The sequence below is a fragment of the Equus asinus genome, chromosome 1, assembly GCF_041296235.1.
Source record: "Equus asinus isolate D_3611 breed Donkey chromosome 1, EquAss-T2T_v2, whole genome shotgun sequence".
Classification (NCBI taxonomy): domain Eukaryota; kingdom Metazoa; phylum Chordata; class Mammalia; order Perissodactyla; family Equidae; genus Equus; species Equus asinus.
Window position 1 is genome coordinate 200,203,753 of NC_091790.1, and position 12,010 is coordinate 200,215,762.

Consider the following 12,010-nt stretch of genomic DNA (forward strand, 5'->3'; position numbering starts at 1 on the left):
TATTCCCACTGAAAAGGAGTAATTGAATCTGTAATTACTTTCGTTTCATAGGGGACATAGACATGGATTCTAAAGATCTAATCGTGATGGTTGTTTTCGTAATTACTCTAATTGCTTTATAGAGAATACTACCTTACATCCATTGAGGAAAGCTCAATGGTGACTGAAGACACCATTAGAAGTATTTTAAAAGTTCTACTTCATTGTGTATCAGACAGTTCTGTTGTTTATTTCAGCCTCTGATGATCCAGCCATTCTGAGGTAGCCCCTATGTGTTCTTTGAACAAACGCGTTGACTTCTGATGGTGATTTTTGTAAATAAAACTAGAGGAACTGGCAAACCTGCTCTGTGGTGACAGTAGGGCTGCCCTTTGGAGAACATGTAGCCCTCATGTAGTCATTTCAATGATGCCAGAATGTTCCTCTCTCTCCCCAATCCAACCGCCAAGTCATGGAAATGTAGTTTCTAAGACTCGCCCTTCATTTCCTTAGAGCATTGCTTCTATTAAAAACGATGGGAATAAATGGTTTGTCACACTATTCTCTGAAAGCAGGTTTTAATAGGAGCCAGAGGAAGAATGAGAGCATTAGTTTCCAGTTAAGAGAAAGGCAGTGGGATGCATCCCCAGGCAGAGAAGATATGGAAAGATGGAGTTGGGAACCCAAAAAAAGACAGAATAGAAATTCTTATTTACTTCAAAAAAAATTTCTAACTAGAACTAGCCTTGGCCAACATTTTTATGTACCTTGTTTTATTGTGAATAATTAGGAAGTATTTAGTATTCTACCCTAAAGAAGCATCTCATTCCTGGGTAGAGTCTGTCTCATTCTGTGTAATGGATGTGTTCCCGAATGATTATTTGGGAATCAAAATTTGTCAGGTTCAACTGTATATCTCTATTTTCTTGTATCTCCAAAGTTACAAGAATCAAATGAGATCATCCATGGGAAAGCAGTGTAAATATTTTAAAACTCCATCAACTGTAAGTTATTTATGTGATTTTTGATTTAAGAGATGAAAAAATAAGAACAACGTAAAAATCTTTTAATAAAAATAACTACTAACCAATCTAACATCTTTAGTGGAAGTTATTAGTAGAATAATAACTTTCCAGGAAAACTGAGGACAATTCTTGTAGGTTTTTACCTTTTGACGTACTTTTTCTGAGTACTTGCTATGGAAAAGGTACGGGTTGTCTGGGGATGGCTGTTAGGAGGCAGAAAGGTTCAAGAGAAAAGATACAAAGACCTATAGATAAAGTGAACATATTATCTGAACCAAAAATCACACAAGAGATTCCAAAAACCTTAGAAACAGTCCTTGAGATGAAGAGTTAATGCTAGAAAATGTTGCCATTTCCTAGATATTACGATTGTATATGGTGACAGTTGAACAGAATTTTACTGTTAGGCATGTCCTAGAAAAGCAAGGATGTTTAGTTTTCAATGAATGAGGTACAGTTCCTATTTTAAAGTTTGGGAAGGTGACAGGTACAGCAGGTTGGGGTGAAGGGTATAAATTCTGAATAAAGAAGGAGGATGAGACTGGAACATGGTGAAACTGCTGTATGCTCTGTGCCGTTTTAAATTTTTAACTCATGTTAAAGAATGTTTATAGAGCGAGGTCAAGGGTGAGGGGAGCAGATGAATGAGGGTGTCCTGGGAAGGGCGTTCTGAGACACTTCCAGGAAGCAAGGCCAATGGAATATGTAAACATTGATGAAAACTTTAAAAGCAGGGTAAAGCCCCTAAAAAAGGGAGTCAGTAAAGATTTTGTAGACCCAGGTTCACAGTCACAAAGTAGAAGACTCTGAAGCCAGGAAATATACCCATTCATAGTTCCATATCCTGATACTTCCAGGAAGACATGTGGAAAGGAAATGTCTTTCCTCACTGGCAATCGGTATTCACAGCTATCTACGGTTCTTTTTTTAATGACGTTATTGAAGTATAATTCACATACCATGACATTCACCCATTTTCAGTATACAGTTCAAAGATTTTTAGTAAATCCACTGAGTTGTGCAACAAATCGCCACAATTCAGATTTCAGACATTTCCATTACCCCTATGAGATTTCTGTTTACCGTTAATCCTTGTTCCCGTCCACAGCCCCATGCAACCACTAATCTACTTTCTGTCTCTATACATTTGCCTTTTCTCGACATTTCATATAAATGGAATTATAAAGTATGTGGTCTTCCGTGTCTGACTTCTTTCACTTAGCATAATGTTTTTCAGGTTTATTCATTTTGCAATATGTATCCAGGTTTCATTTCTTTTATTGATGAATAATGTTCCACTGTATGGGTATACTACACTTTGTTTATCCAGTCCCTAGTTGATAGACATTTGGGTTGTTTCCACTTTGGGGTTGTCATGAGTAAAGCTGCTGTAGACATCTACCTGAAAGTCTTTGGGTGGACATATGCTTTCTTTGCTCCTGGGTAGATATCTGGGAATGGAATTATTGAATCATATGGTAAATCTATGTCTAACTTTCAAGAAACTGCCAAACTTGGGGCCAGCCCAGTGGCACAGTGGTTAACTTCACACGTTCTGCTTCAGCGGCCTGGGATTCACCAGTGCAGACCTACTCAGCACTTGTCAAGCCATGCTGTGGCAGGTGTCCCACATATAAATTAGAGGAAGATGGGCACAGATGTTAGCTCAGGGCCAGTCTTCCTCAGCAAAAAGAGGAGGATTGGCGGTGGATGTGAGCTCAGGGCTAATCTTCCTCAAAAGAAAGAAACTGCCAAACTGTTTTCAAAGGTGACTGTGCCACTTTACAACCCCACCAGCCATGGTGTATGATGATTCCAGTTTCTCCAAATCCTCGTCAACGATTGTTATTATCTGTCTTTTTTTATTATAGCTATTCTGGAAAACTCACTGACTGTAATTCTGGTTTTTTTTCTTTAAGTAGCCAAGTACTTCTAAAACTTTACAAAGGAGAAGTCATTCTTTTCTGCTAGAATTATAGGACAGATTCATAGTGTGGTAACTTTCATAACATCTGGTAGAAAAGCAGGCTCACAATTGCAGAAGCTTGGGATGTTTCTTTTTCTTTAAGGTTTTTTTTTACTTTTTCACTGAGCTAAGCATAGACGGAACAGCCCAGAGGCTTGTTTGCTTTCTCAGCAGAATAAGAAAAGAAGGCAAGGAAAGAAGGGCAGAGTAAAACAGAATTCCTCAGGAAAATAGTACTAAAGCGAGGTAACGGTAATGCCAGGTTAGAGAAGCAAAATCCATAGAATCGAGCTTTACTTCAGTAATGCTGATAGAGAGATTATGCCAGAGTCTGAGTTCAGGGCCTGTTTGAAATGGATGATGGAATTTTTCTAATGTACGGGCCCACTAACAGATGTAATTAGATTGTGCTAACATGATAAATAGTTACTGAATATCTCCCTAAATTAGATTGACCTCGATCTGGAAAGATCATAACTTTCAACTAACGCTTGTTTTGCTTGCTAAATAATCTTCACGCGGGTGCTAAATTAGAAGTCTTATAGTTGTTTGGAAGGGCCTCTCCCCAGATCTCAGTTTATCTTCTTTTCACCCAGGCATCATTTTTTGAAAGTGCTTTGTGCTGTAGGATCACATCAGAAACTTTGTACTAGTCAAACTACTCTATTGCCAACCGTGAATTTGTTTCCACACGCAATTTGTTTCCAGCAGAGTTTCACACACAGTTGTTTGTGACTCTAAGATCTCTGGGACCCTATTTAAATCTCTGATCAAATATGATTGAGAAGGTAACTTTATCTTTTTTTATCAGCTGATAGTTATTTTTCCCTGTTTTCTTAGTTTGATAAGGAATATCTGAGTGTCATAATTACTAGCTGAACTGCAACCTTTTATAAACCCATATACCATTAAAAACAGTGGTTGATTTCAGGATGGGGTAGTTCTCGATCTCTCTTACACTCAGTACATAGATGGGGTAGGGGGATGGGTGTGAATAAAACGTTACATATATCTTTGATCTTACTACCTCCAAACAACCTCAATGTTTCAGCATAGCTAAGCATATCTACAAAGGTATGTTTTCATCTCATCTGTAAAGGAGAATTAAAAGAAAAAAGCTTTTAATTGACATAGCAGTTTTTGGTTTTCTTCTGTTTTGGTTTTTCCCTTTTTTTTTTTTTTTTTTGAGGAAGATTAGCCCTGAGCTAAAAACTGCCAATCCTCCTCTTTTTGCTGAGGAAGACTAGCATTGAGCTAACATCTGTGACCATCTTCTTCTACTTTATATGTGGGACACCTACCACAGCATGGCTTGCCAAGGGGCGCCATGTCCGCCCTGGGATCTGAACCAGCACACCCCGGGCCACCAAGAATCGGAACGTGTGAACTTAACCGCTGCGCCACCGTCTGGCCCCTCCCTTTTTTTTAATAGAAAATCTTAGATTGAGATCCAGATAATCTAGATTTGAATCCAGACTCTACACTTATGAGCTGGTGACCTTGGTCAAGATTAATTCTCTGATTCTTATCAGTAAAATGTGAATAATGATGCCTGTAAGGAAGAATTGATTTCAGATTAGATGTTACATACTAGAAACAGTCGAATACACACAGGTACTCAGTGACGGATGACCTGTTATTATTGTTGTTTTCTATGAATTAGAGCAGTGATCTTCATATTTTTTGATCCTCACTCTATCATTAAAATTTTTGAAAGAAGATGTGGTATATATACACAATGGAATACTACTCAGCCATAAGAAATGATGAAATCCAGCCATTTGTGACAACATGGATTGTCCTTGAGGGTATTATGCTGAGTGAAATTACTCAGTGGGAGAAAGCCAAATACCATATGATCTCTCTCATAAGTAGAAGATAAAAACAACAACAAACAAACACATAGCAACAGAGAATGGATAGGTGGTTACCAGAGGGAAAGGGGGGAGGGCAAAAGGGGCGATGAGGCTCACATGTGAGGGGACGGACTATAATTAGTTTTTGGGTGGTGAACATGATGTAATCTACACAGAATTCAAAATATATTATGATGTACATCTGAAAGCTATATAAGGTTACAATCCAATGTTGCTGCAATTAAAAAAAATTTTTTTAAATTTTTTGAACACACATTTACAAATAAGTATAAAAATAAGATCTATTTTCTAGTGAAATAATATTTTATGTTCAGTATAAAACAAAGTCTTTTAAAATGATGAAAAGTTGAAATTAACAATATTTTCTCTAAAATATTAATAGAAATTAATCATTTTTCTCTAATTTTTTCAGTAACTGCAGTGTGATTGAAAACATATGATTGTTTTGTATAATCTTGGATTACTAATTTGAAGATATGCCTCTCTGTTTTGTTCATTTGATAACTTGACTTTATTGGCTGTCATAATTGAAAAATGTTACCTCAAGATACATATATCAAACTAGATAAAAGTACAGTATTAGGTGCACCTAATGAATCATGATGTTAATTTTTCAGTTTCATTGACCAATAATACAAGGTTTTAATAAAATGTGGCCTATAAATTTCTGTCATCTCTGATGTGAATAAGTTATGTTTATAAAATAACTGAGTAATGGCCCATTTCAGTACTAAAAAATGTCAAAAACCCACTGGAACTCTCCAGTTATAAGATTATTACAAGGATTTAAAATTGCATTTTCAGGTTGTGAAAGTATATAGATGTGTAAATTCTTATAGGGTGATGTGCATACAATCTTGGCAATCAGATTACATAATGGTTGGAATATTTCCAAACATTTGTTTTCAAAATGCTCTCACATTGGTACAAGATTTATTATAAAGTAGCATATCACTCACCATAAATAAACCAACATTACCAAGTGTTGGCAAGGATGTTGAGCATCCTGACACATGACCGCCTGCCGTAAGTGCACAGTCAACCAAAAAGTTAATAATTAATCAAGTTTAAGTTATTTCTTACTGTTAGATTAAATAAATGTCATTTTACATGGTTTTTTCACCTGCCTCAGAGATGCTCTCATGCCCCTCCCCTAACCCCGCACTTGACCATGGAGACAAGTTGTGCGATAGTCGGTGCAATATTTGCTCAGTAAATTCCTAAAGGAGAAATGGATACTGATGATTTAGACTAGGAGCTGGCAAACTTTTTCTAAAAAGGGCCAGATGGTAAATATTTTAGGCTTTGAGGGCTTATGGTCTCTGCCACAAATACTCAACTCTGCTGTTGTCTTGTGAAAGCACCATAGACAATATGTGTTAAAAAAAAAAAAAGGGCTGTATTTCAATAAAACTTTATTTATGGACACTGACTTTGAATTTCATGTGATTTTTACATGACACAAAATATTATTCTGCTTTTGATTTTGTTTTCAATTATTTAAAATGTAAAAATCATTCTAAGCTCACGAGCCACAGAGAACAGACAAGATGAATGGCTCTCGGGACCTCGTTTACGGATCCCAGACTTAGAGTCGCGTAATTCTGAATGATGAAGAACTGGCAGAGACTCTCAGCCTGCAGTTTCAGAGGACCGCACATCTTTCCTAGTAGGTCGTCAAATTACAGGATGTTGTTAAAGGTTGCCTTCCTTTATTGCTCCTTTAAGAAACCCTAAATATCAAGTTTGATAGCAAAGCCTGTGTTCCCTCTCTGACGTGACTTTGACTGATAGAAGTTCTAGTCAAAGAACTTGGGTTTGCAAAAGATTCTGCTGAGATTTGAGGCTGGGGCATCAGTAGCCAAAATGTCAAGAAGAATCATTGTGCTTTTCTGCATGATCTTAGTTCTCATTCGATAAACAGATTTAAAAAAATAATTTATTTTGGAAACTCAAAAGCAATGAAATAACTAAGGCAGTATAAAATACACTTGTTTGAGGTCCACAAGCTGAATTCTGTGATTCCTTCCTGGGTGTCTGTGGGTCCTGACACATGAGCGAGTATATGTTCACTGACATCCTAGAGGGTCAGAAGGAGAAGTAACTGCTCCTAACAGCATTGCATTTTAAAGGCAGGCCTCCAGGTTGGTTCCCCACAATTCCCTGTACTATTTGCCAAGAGATGTGAATGGCCAATCTTTAACCTGATTATTGAACTCTCTTTCATTCTTCTATCATCCAAAATCAGTTTTCTTTTCTATGATCAATTGTATGTACAACTTCAAAATTCTTATTAATATTCAGGCTGAACAGTGCAAAAAAAATCATGCAGAAGGGTGAATTTGTAGAATGACTTTACACCGATTTGTGCCTCTCACCCATCCATCCCCAAATGAGGGGATCCCTCAGCCACAGCAGCGTGAAAAGAGGGTGAAGGGGCAAGGATTTCCTATCAAGGTGAAATCTGTGCTGCATAACTCACCTTGTGTCCATCCCAAGAACATCTCCTGGATTTCTGTGCTCTGTCCCAGAATCACTAATGTGGAGCTAGCCTTGTCCTCTTCCTTTATTGGGGTGGTACAGGGTAGAGTTACAAGACCCGAAACAGGGTAAGTATAGAGTAAGCAGGAGAACGAATCTAGGAGAACCTAGGAGAAAAACCAAATTGGCTTGAACTGCAACTCCGCCCCTCATTATAGATGGAAATAGACACCTAGTGAGCACCTGCTCTGTGTTGGAAACTTCACATAAACTCATTCAGTTGTTAAAATAAATAAGAAGAGATGAAGGAACAAAAAGTGTCCCTTCTATAGCTGGTGCACAGCAGGGAAGAAAGCCGCTGAAGCAATTGCCACAAAGCAATTAAGGAAACAAGGGTTTTTTTTAATAGGTTTTGTTTCATATATTGTGCGAGAAATCGGGTTGACTTTGGTGAACCTGATTCTGTGACAACAGCAAACTCTGCATGCGTGCTCCGCGCTTGGTGTGTGTTCGTCAAGCAGCGTGGTAGCTACCCTCAACCTAAGATAGTATGCGGCATATTGGTTGTGACTCTGGAAATCAGGGTGTCAGTTCTGTTTTCCAGAAGGAAAAGATGTCACAGTCGTTTCTGAGCGATGTGCTGTGAGACCACCCGATGGAAGAGAAAAAACAGCTCTTTAACTGTGCTTCTACTTACTGAACTTCTGAATGTTTACTGGAATGTGGTCAATTATTAGACAACTTAATTATCAGAAAAGACATGTTTCTAACTTAGTCTCCTCATCCTTTTCTGTCTTTCCCTGTGACTCAGGAGGAAGGACGCTGGCTTCCTAACCTACAAGGATCACCTGCCAGTAAGCCAGGTGGTGGTTGGAGATACCGACCGGCAAGGTTCAGAAGCCAAACTGAGCGTGGGTCCCCTGCGCTGCCAAGGAGACAGTAAGTTTGCCCAGCAGCTGTGGCTTGCACTTCCATGTCAGTTTTAAATAGCGTTTCCCAGCTAAAATCAGAGGATGGCAGAAAACAGACTTGCTCGTCTGTAACTCCTAAAGAAACATCATGGGATGCAGATAGAGCCAAATGAAGAGCTAGATAGACCTTAAGACATAGAGGAGAGTGACAGCCACACAGTCTCCAGTACGGGAGCCTAGATTTGGACATAAAATGTGGATATCCATCTTCTTTGTATATTCGTATGTTACGAGTTTGACTACCTAAATTGATGGTGATGTAAATAGCCAGGCTAATAGCATAAAAGTGGCACTTGACAGCTGTGAGACCACTGAGTGCTGCTGTTAATGCCATTAGCGTGGCTATTTATATCACCATAAACTCAGTTTATGGTGATATAAATAGTAGCATTGTGGCTTAATGTATCATTGTAAACTTGGATTATGGCCATATAAAGTTTGACATTAGTGCTATCAAATTTCATCATCATCAGAGCTTGATGGTCCCTTGTAAGTCAAAGATTGCTTCTGTAAGCACGTCTTGCTTTCAGGATTTGGCACCACAGAGAGGAATTCGGGGCTCCTCGCTTGGACTGTGGGAGGTCAGGGATTAGAGTGATGATCCCACCTAATTAAGGGCACCGTTAGGGTTTTATGTTGTTTGGTACCCTTCAGTGTGCTTCATGTGCCGTCAGAGGGGAACCGCGACAGGTTCTACGGGGCTTCTGCAACGAGCATCCTGGGTGTCATTTCCCCTCTTCTTTGCACACATGATTTGGGTGACTCCTCTGGGAGTTCTCTGCTTTTGTGACCGTGTGCTAGGCATCAGGAGACCTAGATTCTATTCCCTGAATAACTGACTTGCCAGGAGACCTCAGGCAAACCCTTCCATTTTCTCGGCTGCAGTAATGAGGATACCACCTGCGTCCCAACGCCTCCTGGGGAGGCCATAAAGATTTTAGTGCCTGGATCAGGATTCCTCCAAGCAAAGCATTCTGTGAGATGGAATATTATTACCACTTCCATAAATCAAGGGAGAATTAGACCTGCTCGATGGAATAAATTATTGCATCCACTCCAAGAGGTGTCCTAAGGACTGTAACAATGCATGCTTAACTGTTTATTCCTTTGTAAATCGGGGCCATCTGCAGTTAAGCAATGCAATGTTCCTGATACAAAAGAGAGATGGAGTCTGTACTGATTTTCTTCTTCTTACACAGAGAAAATGAAAATACTACCTTTAAAACTGAGACTTTTCAAAAGGTCTTTATGATGCATTTATTAAACAATAATACTTCATTTGTTTAGTCAGGCTTAGAAGAACAGTACAAGAAGAATGTTGGTTTCAACTGCTTGAGAAAAAGATAGCGACATAAAATAATAATAAATATGCATTTTTAAACAAGTTTTTTGAGAGATGGACTATAATGTCACTCTCAAAATGGACAGGTTCTCTTGTGTTGACTAATGAAAATCAGTTTTATTATGGCATAATTACTCATTAATATATAAAGGTAAAATATTTCTCACTTATCAATTTTAATTTCGAAGTTAGCTTTGAATTAGAGAAAAGGTTCCCATTCAGTAATTAAAAAATGCCCCTTCTGTTAAGTTTGCATTCTCCGCTTCTGCAGCCCGGGGTTCACAGCTTCGGATTCCAAGTGTGGACCTAGCACTTGTCCTCAAGCCATGCTGTGGTGGCATCCCACATAAAATAGAGGAAGATGGCACAGATGTTAGCTCAGTGGCAATCTTCTTCAAGTAAAAAGAGAAAGATTGGCAACAGATGTTAGCTCAGGGCCAATCTACCTCACACACGCACACACACACACAAATCCCACTTCTGCAAACTTTTACTACCAATCTTAAAGAGGAGGTTCCAGTTATGTGGGACTGTATTAACCATTTATGGCTAATAGTAAAGCTTGTTTTCTCATAATCAATACATCAGTCCTCAGGAAGAATTTATTATGTGTATGTTATTTGTCCGGCACTTTACTAGGTACACTGGGGAATAAGAAAAAAGAGGTTCAAACTTTGTTTTGAGAAATGCACATGAAAAAATATTGGAAAACACAAAATGTTTTATAATTTAACATTAGATTTTGTGATATAAAACTATTGCAACTGATGCTCAAGAAAGGAGTGATAGGCAGTATATTTCAGGCAGCTTTATACTTAAAAACAGAAAATAGGAAAAGCATGGTGGTCAATGTTCATTTGCATTTCTTTTCCAAGGCCTTTGTTCTTACAGACATTTTTCGGACCCGTTGGTAAAACAAAGAGCCATCTTATTCATTGACACTGCGTGGTCTCAGGACACTTCTAGAGCTGCAGCGTCAGCAAGACACTTTTAAACCATGTTTTACCTGGTACTTCATGAAAACAAAAGCACAGTTAGTATTTAATTTCAATTACTTGAAATACTTTTGTGTCTGAGAGACAGAGGGAGAAATCTTTCTTTTTCACAGGCAAGTGAGAATGCTATACCTCATGCCTGAATTGCCAGCCAGCAGTCAGCAGTTCTGATTCCCAGCTTCCCTTTAAGAATGTTCTAGCACGGACATGTTGATGCTAAAGTGCTCCACGTCATAGCATCTTCCAGGTTTTACACATGCATGATTTCCTTAGACACTTACCGCTCCCCATGAGGCAGGTAAGGTAAATATCAGCCTTTCTGGTTTACAAATGAACACAGTATTTCTTTTAAAATGTCATTTACACAACAAATTTCTGTGCAGGCTTTCACCCTCTGGGAGGCTCCAGGAGGAAAGATGGAGCAGAGAATATAAACAGCTTTCTCCGCGCAAGGTCAGGGTTCTTTCCCCGAAGCCATTCTCTTCCCTTAGTCGATTGCTGATGAAATTTAAATATTTTAAAAATAAGTCATTTGGATCTTATCCCACCACTGGCTCCACCTACCCACAGTCACCAATATAGCATGAATGGTGGGGGCTTTAAATTCCAATTTTTATACTTTAAAAAGTGGTACAGTGCATTTATCCTGTTGTTTATAGAGATTAACTTACTTTGTGTCGTTTACTGAAGTCGGTGCAAAGCTACAGTTTAAAAAACTCAATCCGTTATTGGAAAATATCTCTCTATTTGAGGAACTGAGCGATGACAGCCCTGCGAAGCTGTCTCTTGAATTAAGTCCCTGTTCTATCCCCAAGTCTTAGAGAATGAAACCATTTTTGTGGGCTCTGCCCAACCGTTTCAGTGGTTTTCGTTGATTTCGTCATGCCTGCTGAGTTCCATTTTTACTTTGATTCATATGAACTCATAGACTCATATAATGAAAATGGTAACGAAAATCACTGAGTTCCACTCAGGTCTCCTTGCACTTCCCGTATGGTTCTGTAAAATGCTTATGCCCTTATAGTTTTTCGTTTTGTGTGTTTTTTTGGTATTTTGGTTTTGCAATTATATTCAAATGGAAACCTCAGATCTAAATGAAACTGAAGGTGTGACTGGTGATGGATAGCTAGCTAAGATAAAAAGTGTGGTAAAATTACAAATTCCCCTCTTAAACCACGTGCTCTCCCCTTGGAAGAAACAAAAGAGCTTTTTTTTTTTTTTTTTAAAGAGCTTTTTAAAGGATCTAAATCACTGACAGAGTAGAAATGGTTTTCAAATTTAAATAGACAATCATTTTGGAGGGCGTGGCCAAACTTTTACAGAATTAGTTCAGAAGTGAAATATTTTGGATTTTGGAGTTGCAACTCTTATTTG

At 38.4% G+C, this 12,010-nt stretch overlaps 1 protein-coding gene across 1 annotated transcript in view; it reads left to right on the plus strand.

Moving 5' to 3' along the window:
* Positions 1-12,010, plus strand: part of CNTNAP2 (contactin associated protein 2) — a 1,870,188-nt gene that overhangs the window by 1,525,202 nt on the left and 332,976 nt on the right. The window contains exon 15 of the mRNA XM_014858430.3: positions 8,140-8,267. Coding sequence (XP_014713916.1) covers positions 8,140-8,267 — 128 coding nt within the window. The remainder of the gene's footprint in view (positions 1-8,139; positions 8,268-12,010) is intronic.